Source organism: Malus sylvestris, chromosome 7, assembly GCF_916048215.2.
Source record: "Malus sylvestris chromosome 7, drMalSylv7.2, whole genome shotgun sequence".
NCBI lineage: Eukaryota > Viridiplantae > Streptophyta > Magnoliopsida > Rosales > Rosaceae > Malus > Malus sylvestris.
In genome coordinates, this window is record NC_062266.1 from 31,000,152 (window position 1) to 31,016,303 (window position 16,152).

A 16,152-nucleotide genomic window follows, 5' to 3' on the forward strand; every position below is an offset into this window, starting at 1 on the left:
TTAATGATGGTATATAAATATGACCGGACTTTTTTTTTTTTAATTATTTCTATGGGAATCTATTTCGTAACGCTCCCTCGCTCAGAGGGTGCCATGCACGGTGACACGTCCTCCATGGAGCCACGTAATTAGTACGCATATTATCATCGTCTTCACCCAATCGAACCAAATATGATCAACAATCCCGCAAAATTCACAAGAATATAGTAAAAATACACTAATCAAACAAGGTCTCAGCTCCAAAATATTCAACTCATTACAAGAGAAAAGACCCAGATAGAAAAACACACACTTAATTAACAAAATAAACACAGACAGAAACCCAACTCTCGTACGACTAAAACACATGAAATTACAGAGATGGAGAGAAACCCATGCGCATGGCCCTAATCTTTATCAAACTCCAATGTTTATTATTATTGTAGCCGTACGATCTCCTTAAAACTCCATGACCACCGGATCTAACAACACGGACACACACATATATATGTATTTGGTGGTACACAGTTTAAGAAGCCTGCTGTTGACCGTACTGCTCAGCCCTGTCCCTCATCTCCCTCGCCTTCCCAGCCAGCTTGTAACGAGCCGAGTCTAGCTGGTCCGCGTCAGGTGGGTGCCTCCCGGTCACGTACCGGTAGATCCACGACAACACCGTCACCGCCGCCACACCAAACCCGCCGGAGGTCAAGAACCCCATTGTTATGAGGGACAGGGTGATCACGGCCGGGACAAGAACCGGACTGAATATGACAAGCAGGGGGGTCGCTATGGTCAAAGCTATGACCGTGCCGGCAAGGACCAGCCCAGAGAGCACCAAAAGGGACCCACCCGCGGTCACAGCTGTGGCCGCCTTGGCGACTTGGTAGGACTTCTGATGCTGCTGCTGCATGCCTTGTTGGCCGCCTTGGAAACGAAGGGACTGCTGGTAGTGCTGGTGGCCTTGTGTATCAGCCATTTTTTCCCCGAGATGGGCGGATTGAGAAAATATTTGGGTGTGAATATCAGAATGTGTTTGGGGAGAGAGTACCGGATCGAAGAAATATATAGTTAATGGTGTGAAATGTTGTGGGATGGGAGGGGGTTTATATAAGAATGGCGGTATGAATAGCGGTGGCACGTGTTATGGAAGTAGGGCACGTGTTGAGGAGCTTCTCATGCAGGGGTTGCATGCAATGAGGTGGCTTCGTTTTGCGACACGTCGTTTGTCTTTATATGAGTGATCTGTGAGCTACTGAGAAGAAGGGTGTGGAGACTGGAGGGTTCCAGGAAATCAGATAAGTTCGATCATCGATGTTTTATTTCAATTTGGGCTTAGCCCAAATTTAATTTCGGTATAATTAATCACAGCCCAAGTCAAACCCAAATTGTCTATTGGACTGGACTGATGATTACCTATTATTTTGTTTCAGCCCAAGCAGAACCCAATCTATTGGACCGAACTGATCAGTCCCATTAGTCAGTTTCAGCCCAATTAGATAATGATGATCATCATCAGTCCACTAATCACTAAGCCTAACACTGTGTTTTGAATTTAAATGAGGAAAATTTTATTGATATTTTGACAAACTCGGAATTTGCAAGTTCTTTCCTTACTTTGATTTATAAACATAGAAATGCAAAAATTTTGTGTGGAAAAAAAAAAACTTGAAATTTGAAACCTTCAATTTTCAAGTTCAAATTTTATGTGAATAGATGTTATTTCTCAATTTCTATAAATGAGAGTGTAAAGATAAAAAAAAAATTCGTACTCAAATTCTATTTTTCTTTTAGGTTAACCAAATAAGAAAATTCACATATTCTAGAAAATAAAATTCCTTCGTTTTGAAATTTCTTAGTAATCTTAAAATTTATCATCCAAACAAAGTGTAATAGTAAGCTCAATTTGTTTAGTTAATTTCCAGGAGGTTTTAAATTTTGAATTTTTTTTCTTTTAGCGACAAATTTTAAAATTTAATTTGGAAGTTTTGAAATTGCATCGACTAAAAGTTGAGTTTCTATTTGAACATCACATCCTATCTGAGCTTACACACTTTTCTATTTACACTCCATTTGTAACTTTGAATTCTCATTAGGCGAACTCGAATCATGGAGGGATAAACCAAGTCCTGGGAACAATTTTAGCCCTTAAAAAAATATAATTTATTAAGAAATAGTTGAGTGCTAAATTTTTTATTCTCCTGCCATGAGGGCTAATATATTAGCCCCTCTATATCTTTATTACTTTTTCAAGTTTTAAAAATGTTAGACGTTTATTAATTAAAATATCACATTCAAGATAGCTATTTCTGCGGCGCTAATATTCACAATCTGTACCCATTTGTTAGACGCTAATATATTAGCCCTCGTGCCGCGGCCTGATTAGCTCTTACTGTTTTTTTTCCACATTTAAAACTTTTCTAGCCAAAACTTTCACATTCATAGCATGTACCCATTTGCTAATACGTTGTAGAAAACATCAAAATACAATTAATTGTAATAATACGACTAAAAGGACCTCTTTTGTCCATATAAGGAAACAAACACAAGGCAAAGAAACCAACGCCTTTCAATTTCTATCGTTTGATCGCTTTCTGTAATATTTATACGCGATTAAGAGTATCTTTAAAAGAAATATCGTATATAATATGTCAAACTTTTATTTTGATTGATGTGGCCAATTGAATATATATGTTAAATCTTCTTCATTTCCGACAAATATGTCAACTATTTATTTTATTAATATATTGTGTTCCATAGCAACATTATCTATTAAAAATAATTAAAATTGATTTTAGTTTTCATTCTATTGGCTGTCAGTGGGACACATGCATTAAAAGAAAATTAATTTAAAGGCATTTGACTCCATCTTTATTTGCTATTAAGAAAAAAGACAGTTAAAAAGTAAGGAGTCAAATAATTCAGCTGCCACGTCATATATGACATCTTCCTTAGAAAATATGGTGATGTCTTTTAGTCTTATTTAGTGGGAGATAGTCCAATAATTTCACTTATATACACCGTTTCGTTTGGAGTAGGACTTTCTCTCATCGTATTCTCCTCCCCTCCTTTGCTTTCTATTTTGTCTTTCTCTCTAAAAAAGTTAATATAAAATATTAACGTTGCTTAACCGTCACCATTCAAATAGAAGAAAAGAAAAAAAGAGGTAAAAAAAAAAAGAGAGAATCTATTCCGTTTCGTTTATTGATTTTCGAAGCCTTTTGAGTTGGATGCCTGTGGGTGGAGTCCACCTGCTCCGTACCAGGATTAGCTCTGGCAACTTGGGATAAGGGATCATTTTCCTGGGGATCCAAGGATTCTATGATTGTATATTTTTATCGTAAATCGTACGGTCAGAAATCATTTAAAATTTACAATTTAAAAATCAAATATAAATATTACCTAACGAAAATTGATAGCACAATGTACGATAAACGGACACGATGTTCTTCATCAACTCTTCGTAGGCCGACTCGTGATGGGCTCCACAAAAAATGCCCAAGGGGTTGGGGCAGTCTCTTTTTACGGGTACTATTGTCGTCCGAATGCCCATAGATGGCCGAAAAGTGAACACCCCACCCACCAATACCTAAACCCTAATCCAAAAGCACTTAAAACGTGCTCTACTGGGACATGGTCAAAAAAATGCCAAGAGTGGACAGGGTCACCAGAAACAATTTAATAATAATAATAAAGTTTTGAAACTCATGCGTCTCACGCGTCCCGTGTTCGTTGGTCTGTGTGCAGACAGACCTAGATGGATCTAGGATCACTTGGAGTTCTGAAAACATATATATATATGAAGCTCTTCCGAGGGTCTTTCGAATGTTTTATACGGATTCTTTTATATCTATTAGGTGTTTGATGTAATACTTACTAGACATATCTCGACAGGTTACATAGACAACACTCGATAAATTCTCTTAAAATCACTTATCAAGTATTTGACGAAATGTCTCACTGAATAAACTGAATTTTTTTTTTATCATGCGCGCTTCGCTCTCAATTTTTATATAAAAAACTTGGACCTTTTACACTAGGACCACCCTATATTCGAATTCTAGATCTCTCATTGTTCTGGTGATGTTTGGTTCTTAGTATAGGTTAGAATTTGTGGTGGGTGGTAGAACGATTAGTTTACAATTTTAGTCCAGTAAAAACATTTTGATAAATAATTTAGGTTATTTAGTAGTGAAGTTTAAAGAGAAAATTTAAACTGTTTTGCCCATAATAATGTTAAGTTAAATTGCTGACGTATTACTATGAACTTAATCCATGATACTTATGTTGATGTAGCGAAAAAAGCAGAATATACAACTAGTTGTATGGTAAATTGGCTGGAAAACTGAGCGCACGACAACAAATCACATACCGATCAGTACACATAATCAATTTAGCAGTAGACCTAATAGTCAATCAAACATAATAATTAAGTAGTAAACCACCTCCTATCTTCTAATTTATACAAAGCAGTTAATATTCGATGGTTTTGAGTGGAAACTCTCGGTAGAAAACTTTTGTCGAGGACCTTGACTTCTCTGCTTGTTAATGAACACTTTGGAAGAACTTAACCACCACGAAGGATTTCAATTCCATGATGTATTATAACGATCGGGAAAGGTGAAGGCTTAAAGCTGTTTTAACTTTTTGATCTAGTCTTTTTCTTCCTTTCTTATTTGCATTTGATTCCTTTCACTAGAAAAAGCTCAGCAAAAGAAACTTCCTTTAGTTTGATGAGTGTTTTATATTCGTTTTAAGAGAAGTTTTTAGTTTGCTTTTAGTATGGATTTGTCACTTAGTGCTGTTATTAGTGTTTTAACGGGATTATTGACAAATTTTGATTGTAGAAGGTAATTAATATGAGATACGATTTAAGTTTCAAGATGTTAAGTGAGGAAATTTGAAATTTAATGGGCATATGTAAAAGTAAATTTAATATCAGAGTGTGTTGCCGTAAATAAGCTTAATCAATTTATATTGGTGGCCAAAATAAGTGTAGTTTGGTGGTTGAATAGGGATTTTTCCATGTGTTGTATTTTGTGTGATTATCTCCAAATTATTTTAATTTTGCCATCGAACTTTTTACATATGTAAAGTTGGAGTTGGTTCTAGTTAAGGTTTTCCCCGTATTTAGTATCATTTGTTCTTTATACTAATTTCTCTTCTCGGTGATGAAGTATTGTATGTTTTTTCATGTTGTGCTGCTCGAATATTGTAATTCTTTTTAAAATCAATATTACCTTTCTTCTTTTCAAAGGTTAGTGTTTTCCTATCTATATCAGTTAGGCTTAGAACCACAATGACTAATGAATATGTTTCGTCAAAAAGTCCTTGATCTACGTGTAGTTTGCATGCACTAGTCAGTTAGCCTCAGTCGAATGGACTAAATGCAACTAAAATTAGCCCACACAGTTTGAATAAATCAATTAAGTGGTGTTAATTTGTAATGATGGCAAACTGGAAATTGGATTCACCGAATTTGGATCCTGCTGGATCTTTGTTCGGAGCCTAAGAATCAAAAAATTAGATCCTTGGTTTACGTGAATGAAATCAGAATATTTATATCAGGTAAATCAACATAATAAGTTAATAAAAATTACTAAGTTCAATTTGAATGGTTCAAATTGTTTAAGTCTTAAATTTCAGTGAAATCCGAAGCAGAGCTTGTACGAATTCACCAACCCCCACTAATTGTCTGACTCGGATGGAAAATTGGAGACAGTAACCACTGTAAGCTTATCCAACCCTAACAATGCATGGACATGTGTTGCATGCATGGTATGCATGTCATGCATTCTGCTTGCTAAAAGTGACGACAGTGTACAATGTGTCACACATCAAGTATAAAATTAATGGGGTTAATAATTTTGATTCTTATTCGGACGCCACACTCAGCTACCTAAAGAAATTTATAAACCTAAAGCTCTGTTGGATAATTATAGAGCTTGTTTAGATGTACTTTTAAAATAGTTGAAAATATTTTTGGTAAAAATATTTTTAGAAACAATTATTAGTAAAAATGCTAATAAATCTTGAAAAAGCGCTTAGAGTGCTTCATCACATAACTGGTGTTTCAAGTAGAAAGTACTTAAAGTGATTTTAGAACCAAAAATATTTTATCTAAAAATACTTTCAGTTATTTTAATAGTACATCCAAACACGCCCATAATTTACACAAATTATTACACATGACACATGCATCATAAATTAGCGAATACTTTTGTTCTTTCTCTAAAATCTAAGCATTTTCAATTTGTTGCACATTTCTTCCAGGAATCTTATGCAGTTATGCATGTTTATTGGAAATCCTATGTTACTTTTTAACAGAAATTAAAAAGGAAGGAAATTCAATTAGAAATTAAGGAAAAAACACGAACAAATTTAAGAAGTAAATAATTTTCGTGCTCATATTTTCGCCAGCCACATGGAAATCAACGTAGACTAGGGCCCTCCTGCAATTTTATCATTTTACTAGTATTTTGTGTTAGTTTTCTTTCATAAAAGCAACCTATATTAACTAACATTATGTTTCACCCAAAGAAATTTTTAGTTGTGACAGAAATACGGATGATACATCACGTGTTTTTATGCAAGTGGTGGAAATTTTTAATTTTTAAGTTATTAATTTTTTAACACACATAATCCATTATTTATATAGGAACACGTGGTGTACTACCTCGTGTGACGATCGCACTGAAAAATCTCTCGTTTCACCAGGACCATCTCTGAGATTTTTTGGACCTTGTGCAAGATTTATAAAATGACCCCACCTTAAGATAGTTTAAAAAAAAAAATTAGGACAATGTATTGACATTAAAAAGTTATCACTTATATCAAAACGAACTTTAGCACTCAATGATTGCAAGTTTACATAAGTAAAAAGAGCTGCAAACATAACATTCACTAATAAAATCAAATGCAGTTCAATCTTAAACAACTAAACAAGAAAAAAAAAACTTCAAAAACTCTGAAAACTTTAAAGTTTCACTTGAATATGTAACATTATTATATAATAAAATTGAAAAAAAAATATTGTTTTTAGGGTGTTATTATTTACACTCAAACTATCTCATTGTAGTCCAAATTTTTATATTTAGGAAAAAAAATTACACTTATAAAGAGTGCACAATGAGATTTTAAAATGCTAACAAAAACAATTTTTAAATATAGAACATTATTACATACAATATTAGATGGCAAAAATTTTGGGGGCCCTTAAAATTTGTGTCATATACAACTACACATTTTGCTCCCCCTCAACGCCCTCTGTGGTTCTCTATAGAAAACAAACCCCTTTATTTTGGTTAATTCACGTAAAACAAGGATTGTACAAACTAAAGGAAGATTCAATATGTTAAAAGATAAAAAAAAAATCGCATATACAGTAGAGTATTCAGCCATGACCGTATAAAATTTTTGTTCAAATTGAATGTGTTAATTAATCATTTTTCTTATTTTTACCAAAGCTTTTATAAACATGTTCTAATGATATTGTCATCTTAATAGTAAGATTTTCATAAAATTTAAAGCTCTACCACTCTCGTTTGATTAAAATTTCCCATATAATACAATACCAAAAAAAAAAAATTATTTCATTGATTATATTGCTATATTTTGTATACTTTTTATGACTTAAAAACATCTGCTAGCCTAAATTTCTGGCTCTGTGACTCGGTTCCTCTTCAATTCAAGTCACAAAATCAACATACTAATTTCATATTTTGTTGTCACATGAGCAGTCATGTTGCAAGACCTTTTCCTCCACTACGACAATAAATATTGAGATTCAGACAATAGCCATATTTTAGTAAACACATAAAACTAAAAAAATTAAATTATTTTTATTTTTATTCCTTGTAAATACTCATTTAAAAAGTTCAAATTGGTTCCATATGAAAAATAAACTTGATTCTGTTTTTTGTTTTTTGTTTTTTTTAATCAATAAGTTATTGATAAAATAATTACTAGCTAGGAATTTCAGCTGCATGGTCATTTTCTTTACCTAACTTCTTCTAACATATATGTTTCAAAATATATGCACGTCAACTTCATAATCTCCAAAGTTTAAAAAGTAAACAAATATACATTGACAATAACATTCTCTGAATAAACCGCAGAATACAATTTGATTTTACGGTGTGAACTGGCCACCAGCTCAGTATCAAATCATTTCACATGCTTAAATTTTTCCTTCATTTCTAATTAAGTTGGGAGGTTTGCATTTAATTCATGGGCGACCAGCAATATCTAGGTCAGAGGTGTATGAAATCTTCCAACGTAGAAGTTTAGGGCATGTAAACTTTAATTAATTGATTTTCCTTTCTTAAGGCAACCGCAGCTATATGCTGGATAAATAAAATAATTAAGAAGACTATTAAGGATTTGAAAAATGGATCAAAGAATCAAACAAGAGAGATGAATTTGACGGCTTTCACTGTGATGTGAAAATAATAATAAAATATAGTTAAAAGGACTAAACAATGTTCGAGGAATTTAGCATGTTTACCCATAAGTAAATCTTGTTGTTGACGCTCTAGTAAATTATGGATATACTTTGTCTAAATGGTGATACTTAAATTGGTGTATGATTATAGGCGATTAGGAATCGCAAACATGGTTGTTTGTAAGTTTTCACTTTTTGTCACAAAACACTAAACAATGCTCCAAAATCAGCGTATTGGCCAAAACGTAGGCTTCCACTATTTGTACACACACTTTCTTCTTTCTGTTGTCTTCTTCTTTTTTGTCCTCCTTTTTTTTTTTTTGTAAACTTTTTCGTAGATTCATTGGTTCATTGTTAAAAAAAAAAATTGCAAAAAAGAGAGTTATTATTACCTTTTTAGTAGAATTTGTAGAAGTAGAATATGATTGAAGTGTACAAGTAAAAAAGGCCGATTTTGATTAATAAACCTAATTGAAAAATTAGCAAGTCGCAATACCTCCACCTACTTTGCTTACTTGCTCTTCCAACTATACTATATTTAAATGCAAGGTCCAACCTAATGATTCGGTAAAGATTACACATAGTTTATGCCAGTAATATGTTAATGGTTGTGATTAAGAAATTCGAGATTGAATTAATATAAGAACACTTGTTACATAACTTACATTTAATAATTAATGTTAAGAGTAAACCTGCTTATACCAAATTAAAAATTAAACAGTAGGAAACTAGCTTGTACTCAAATGGGTGCTGATCTTGTAGATATGTAGGGAGAAACGAAAAACAAATGGACAAATTTTATTTTATTTATTAAAATTTTTATTTTTAGAGAACTAGGAAGTGCAATCCAAAGCAAAGATGCCAAAGAGAATACAGGAAGGCCTACCAAGAGGCAAACAAGAAGCTAGAGAGAGCAAAGAATGCAATGAAAGGAGATACAACGAAAGAGACGCTTCAACCAAATGAAAACATCACCCTCTACACTGCCAACTTACAACTAATTAGGACAAGAAAGACCAACGAAGATGGGGGCGATAGATGAGTGCTGGGTGCAGAGACAACGATGGATGATAGCTGGGGTGGGTTGCAAAAATCAGTTTGGTCCCAATTTGTTTGTGGCCTCACATTTTTAGGTATTTATTATTATTATTATTATTACATTTGAAATTAGCAACAGAGCCGGGTGGGATATCTCTGCAAAAAGCAAAATTTGGTCCAATTTGTTTGTGGCTTTCACATTTTTTTTAATTATTAATTTCATACACAATTAGCAACATGCAGTAAAGTAATTTTGGCTCCCATTTGTTTGTGTCTTCACATTCTTTATTATTATTATTATTATTTATACACATTTAGTAACAGTTTCTGTCAGAATTATGGTTCTCTCAACGAGTTTTGTCAACGGCAGAGCCAACATGAGAGCATTGGCTGCTGCTAACTCTAACAACTTCAAATATTTCTTTTTTTTTAAATTTTTACATGACCCCTATAATAATTGAGACAAACAAAACAGAGAAACCATTTATTAATACTTTTTTAATTAAAACATACCAAAACTACAATCTTTCCAAAACAGGGATAGCTCTTTTAGTGATCAATATTACGAAGAATTCAAATGTAGTTAATTATATTGATAATGATATTGTGAAACGATGTTTCTATAATATGAGAACATATCATTGGCAATTATAAATGAAAGTATTTAGTTTTCGTAAGCTTGTTGTTCGTGGTCTCATTATTGTAAATTTCAGACTCCGTCACTGATTTAACATGAGCTTGTAACTAAGTAGACTATATTTAAATGATTAGTTGTATGGATAAGTTAAATGAGTGATAGATACAAAATCACCTCATTCTAAGGTTACATTAAGCACGTCCCAAATTCTTGAGTTAAAGTGTACTTTTATTGTCTTCAATCATGTTTGCTACATGGATTTAATTATGTAAGTTTTAATAAAACACTTCAGGTACTGTTCACTTTTAACGTTAAGGACATTTATAGCCTAAAAGTCACTTTTTGTACTATTCACTTACACTTTTATTTTATCATTTTGATTAAAAACTAAAGTTTTCAAATATTTTTCGTTAGTTTTCCTTTAATTATTTAATTTTTTGCACGTACATGCATTAAAACGTAGAGCTTGAAAGGAAACCATCATTTTACATTTTCTAAAATTAATCGTGTTTTCATTAAACTCCCTCAAGTATTAAAAATTACATCAACACCCGAGATTTAAAAAAAATACGTCTACCTTCATACATAAATTTCAAATAAAAGTTACATAAGGTTAAGTCACTATTGAACAGTAAGGCACTTATTGAACAGTAAGGTTATGTCACTGTTGGACAAGTTGCAGTCATGGGCTTTCTTTTTGTCCTTTTTCAGGATAGACCCAAAAAACTAATCTATTTATAATTTATACCAAATCTTTTGTCTGATCACCCATCAAATATAAAATTAGTTATGCCGTTTTACGTGTGAACTTATTTTATTTTTTTGGTTTTAACATAAATAATATAAAACCACATACCTCCTCCTAATATTCAAATAAAAACAATTAAAAGTAGTTAATTATTTGATTAATTAGGTGAAAGGCGACAAAGTTAAATAAGCAGCCAAGGTTGTCAGCATATGTATGTTGTATTCTAGCTGGAGAAGGGTACATAGATATTAATCTCAACACAAAAATAAAAATAGGTATTGTTGCATAATTTAATGTCAGTCTTTGGGCGAAGCTACGTTAGCTAAGGTCCGTTTTATTAGAACTCCACCTGTTTTAAAAGGAAAGGTAGGGATAATGAAATTGTCTTAATTATTTGTTCTGAACAGTAATTGTCTTTGTGCAATCCATCCATTTCAGAAGAGGAAAGGAAAGGGCAAAAGCAAGTGTGATCACTATTCAAAAAAAAAAATATATATATATATATATATATTTGTTTTGTGCCTTGTAAGTGTGTATTTAATACGTTTGTTCTTTGAAAATAAAACTCCATATCTAACTCTGATAGTTTACTTTTAAATATAAGACAAAGCATAATAACGAGCGTAATTAATTAAAAATAAAACACAAATAAAGAAGGTGGTTGAACTTTGTAAATTTGTTAAGTGTGATGTTAAAAAATATTTGTATTTTTTTAACTTCAAATTAAACCAGGCCGTTGATTTACTAAATTTGGGTTGAATCATATGCACCAGATTATGCCATATGGGAAAACCTTCAATTTTTAATTTCTTTTCTAACATTAGAAATCTAGCAGTCCAGATAAAAGATCCGTTGGAAATCCAACAGTCTATGAGGGCAAGCCAACAGTCTGCATGGACGCTTGGTTGTGCGCGCGGGTTGGCCTCACTGCTGCAATTGGGTAGCTACAATGGCACAAGCCAAGGCAAATCTTGCAAGGGCAGCGGAAAGGGCACAAGCTTTTGGCCCAATTGCCCTCCATTATTTGCACCGGTGGACCGCTTTTTTTTAGGTCATAAGACAATCCAACCCAATTGCCCTATTAATTAAACCATGGGTGGAGATATCTTAAGATATCTCCAATTCAACGATAAGTTATAACATTTTCGATTCATATGGAGTTAAATTTGACTTTTAACTCATATGCTTTAAAGAGTGATTAACCCCATTTTAGAGTTATAACTTTCTTATTCTGGAGGTGGTGGTCCTACTTTTAACTTTAGAGATATCTAAAATCAAATGTAACTTTGCATTTGTGAGAAAATCTATAAATTTAGAGTCAAAATATACCTTTTGACAAAAAAAATTGGTTGCATTAGAAATAGCCTTACAGTTACAGATGGATATTATTTTCTTTCTATTTTCCTCATCATAGTTACACTCAAGATTTTGTCTCCTTCCACCCATAATTCTTTATTATGCAATTTGCAATTTGACTAGTTGTTTTTCATGTCGTAAGTTGCAAGATCATCATTTGTATTTGTTCTTTTTCAAAACAGATTTTGCATGTTCATGACATCATATTAATAATAGGATAGTGCTATTTATACATCCGATACTACTTTTCATGTACTCCATGATAATTTTTGCCTTATAATTCTCTTCAATTTATTCGATTCGATGGTCAAATATTAAAAATGTTGTGTGAAAAATAAATATAAGTGTGTAAATAACATCACCTCTATCCATATCATATATGATATGAATCGTATTTACTACACAAAGTTAAGTATTCAACTATAATGTTTGAAGGTTATTAACAAAAATAAAAGGGAAAGAAAAATAGAAGAGATTTTCGGTTAACACGGTGATCCCACAAGGGCATACAAGATATCATCAGTTGTTAATTCGTGCGTAGTTTTTTTCTTAAGACAATCTGTGTCTAATTACATTTAAACAAAGATGGTGTTATTCACACACCGTTTTCACCTCTTTTACACTTCTTCGTATCTAATCATCAAATCTTTTGAATTGAAAAAGATAAATAACAAATTGTAGTTTCACAACGCATGAAGATCAAATACATCACCTGGCGAACTGCCGACGGAAGCAACCGTGACGTCAGTATGTATATAGACGCCCGGTCCCATTAACCCCACCCAATGTGGCTGCTTGTGACTTTGCAATTTCCATTCGTATTGCACAGAAAGAAAGAAAGAAAAAGAAAGGCAGAAAGTTCACAGAAACCTTAGAAAGTTATTTTTTTTCTAAAAGACAATCATTAAGAAAATAGAAAAAGATATTTTTAATTTTTTAGGTCAGAAAAAAAATATTTACCTATTTATTTGGGTAATTTTGGTTGACAATTTTTTACTTTAATCACTTTATCACGTAATGTAATTTTTACTGTGTTATGAGAGTGTGCGACATACTTGTATCTTTTACTTTTAGGGTTTTTTTATAAAAAATAAATACACATAATTTGATTAAAATTAATCACACGTAATTGTGTTATGAGTGTACCAAAAAGACTGCTACAACAGTTTCCAGCCTCTACTTCTATACATATACCCCTTCATACCTCCACATCTTCCGAAATTTGTGAATCAACTTCTCAATTCCACACACACACACACACTCTCTCTCTCTTCTTTTTTGCTAGCCTAGTCATCCAAATTAAGGACAAAGCTAACAAGCAAAGATGGAAGAACAACCTCAGCACTACACAAGCTGCTGCTCCTTGACGGTGAACAATATTAGCAGTCCATGTATGATGCCGTGCTTAACGCAACAATGGGGAGATTTACCCTTCCAAGTCGACAATTCCGAGGACATGATCGTCTACAACTCCGTTCATGATGCTCTTAGCCTCGGATGGTCTCCCGACCACACTTTACCCTTCCAAGTCGACGATTGGGATGACATGATCGACTACAAGTCCCTTCACGACGCTCTTAGCCCCGGATGGTCTCCCGACCACTCCTGGGAATGTGTCAAACCCGAACAGACGTATGATCTTGATCATCTTTTTGGTCAAAGTCATGATCAGCTGCCACCTGATGTTTCCACTCAATCTCAACCCCACGATTTTAATGTTCCCATTAATGGAAACGAACCCTCACCAACCCTAGTCCTCCCACCTGATACTGATATTCCTCCGTTGGATCATGACGATCGTGATCAAAATCAAGTACAAGTAGGAGATGCAGTAGCTGAACAAGATGGAGTGAATGTGAATATCCCGAAATTACAAAAGTCGGGGGTGGCGAGAGGGAAGCATTTTCGAGGCGTGAGGCAGAGGCCGTGGGGAAAATTCGCGGCGGAGATACGAGACCCGGCCAAGAATGGGGCCAGAGTGTGGCTTGGTACCTACGAGACTTCGGAGGAAGCTGCTTTGGCTTACGACCGTGCCGCCTTTCGCATTCGTGGCTCCAAGGCTTTGCTCAATTTCCCTCACCGGATTGGGTTGAATGAGCCTCCGCCTGTTCGAGTCACCGGCAAACGAAAAGAGCCAGAGCAAGAGGCCGCCGCCAGCAGTAGTACTTCTTCTTCTTCTTCAGCAACGCCAACGGCGGCCACCAAGAGGACCAAATTAGACAAGTCAGTCTCCTCGTCGGCTGATCATGATCATCAAGCAAATGTGCGTCATAAAAGGCAAAAGAACAATACCTCGTATCTGCTGCCACTTGGCGAGCAACTATTGGTTAGCTGATCACCATCTATGACCTTAAAATAATGTACTATGGGTGGTTAATGTGGACCTGCAATTGTTATTACAAAATGATCGATTGATCGGTAATTGCAACTGCAAACCACCAACAAATGAGTTTGTTTATTCAGTTAATTTGTTTAGTGCGAATGTGTGGGTTTGGTCATTGAAATTGTAATGCAATGGCTAATGTAGAACAAATGACTGAAACAGTCGAAGAACAATTGAGCAGACATAAAATTAGTAACAACGCACAAACATTGTGAGTAGGCATGTGAAACATAAAAATAATAGTTGACGAGGAGTCTTTAATATTTTTGTGTTCATTTCTGAATCCAATTATTACTCTCACCAAGAAATGATGGCAATAACGAAAATGACGAGCCCACATTTTAAAAAATGGCTGTTAGTTACCCAACAAATAAATTGGCAAATATTAATGTACTCATAGATTCCCAGCATGCAATAGAAAAGTGCAGAGCCACAACTGATTAATGAAATCATAGAAATAGGGCTTTTTTAAAATTAAAAAAAAAAAAAAAAAGATCAAGTCGTGATTTTGTCACGGCAATGTTTATTGATCACAATACCCTCAATCTTTTGTGGGGACAGGCATTCGGGATTTGTTGTCCTCATTTTTTCTCCCAAAGATCCAAATCGGCCGTCTAGGTTGGTAGAATATATTTCTACACACACATTTACGTTATCTTTTTTTTTTTTTTTATAATTATTTTGTAATTAAAATATTCTTTTAGTGGCTTCTACTATTTGATTAAAGTCATGATAGAGGACCAAATTCTTTAAAAAAACAAAGCAAGATATCATTTGAACTTATGGATTATTAACTCAGTTGAAAATAACTATTTGAATTTTTTTTTTGGTAAATTAACCTCTTGAGCTATTTAAAATTTGTCAATTAACCCTTTACCGTCATATTCAATGACATTTCATCCACTTTGACGTCAAATATTGGCACATGATTCACTCTTGAGAGTAATGTCATGTCAATTAGGGCTGGTTCGGTATGAGATACCGAACCACTACTATCCCGAACCGAAAATTTTTGGAACAGGAATTTTAAGACCGATCATAAACCAAATTTTCGGAAATCCCAAATTTCGGGAATCCCGAAATATTTTTTTACTTTCATGACAAATCGAGATTAAATTTTGATGTAATCTGAATAAAAAGAAAAAGAGTTCTAAATTTATGTTCACCTAGAAGTTAAACTCAAATCCTTTAACTAAAAGTTAGCTTTATAAGTCACACACACAAACCCCTGTATAATAATATATCTAATCATATATAGAGAGCGAGAGGGAGAGAGAGCAAACCCTAAAACCACCAAAGTAGAATTCCAAAGACTTGAGTGTGTTATTTTGGCACCGATCAAAGATACATTGCTTCACAGCTAAGGCAAAGCACATCAAAATGTGGAGCTACAAAACCCTTGGATTAAATCGGTGCACAGTGAGGGATGAGAAAGAAGGCTCCACAGAGAGAGAGAGAGAGAGAGAGAGAGAGAGAGAGAGAGAGAGAGAGAGAGAGGTGAGTCACATGTGTGATATGGGTGTGGCCGGATTCGAAGACGGTAAATAAGGAGGAGAGAGGTCGAGATAAAT

General features: G+C 33.9%; 2 protein-coding genes across 2 annotated transcripts; one reads left to right on the plus strand and one right to left on the minus strand.

Moving 5' to 3' along the window:
- Window positions 1-207: 207 nt before the first annotated feature.
- Window positions 208-1,049, minus strand: LOC126630704 (oleosin 1-like). The gene has a single exon (XM_050300856.1). It carries the CDS (start codon window positions 953-955, stop codon window positions 509-511), a length of 447 nt encoding a protein of 148 aa, XP_050156813.1. The 5' UTR covers window positions 956-1,049; the 3' UTR covers window positions 208-508.
- A 12,378-nt stretch (window positions 1,050-13,427) lies between these two features.
- Window positions 13,428-14,844, plus strand: LOC126630700 (ethylene-responsive transcription factor 2-like). Its single transcript, XM_050300852.1, has one exon. The coding sequence runs from the start codon at window positions 13,523-13,525 to the stop codon at window positions 14,531-14,533; it is 1,011 nt and encodes a 336-aa protein (XP_050156809.1). The 5' UTR covers window positions 13,428-13,522; the 3' UTR covers window positions 14,534-14,844.
- The last annotated feature ends 1,308 nt before the right edge of the window (window positions 14,845-16,152 follow it).

What these genes read in the sequence shown, in the direction of transcription:
- LOC126630704 (XM_050300856.1), bottom strand. Translation starts at nt 955, where the DNA reads ATGGCTGATACACAAGGCCACCAGCACTACCAGCAGTCCCTTCGTTTC.
- LOC126630700 (XM_050300852.1), top strand. Translation starts at nt 13,523, where the DNA reads ATGGAAGAACAACCTCAGCACTACACAAGCTGCTGCTCCTTGACGGTG.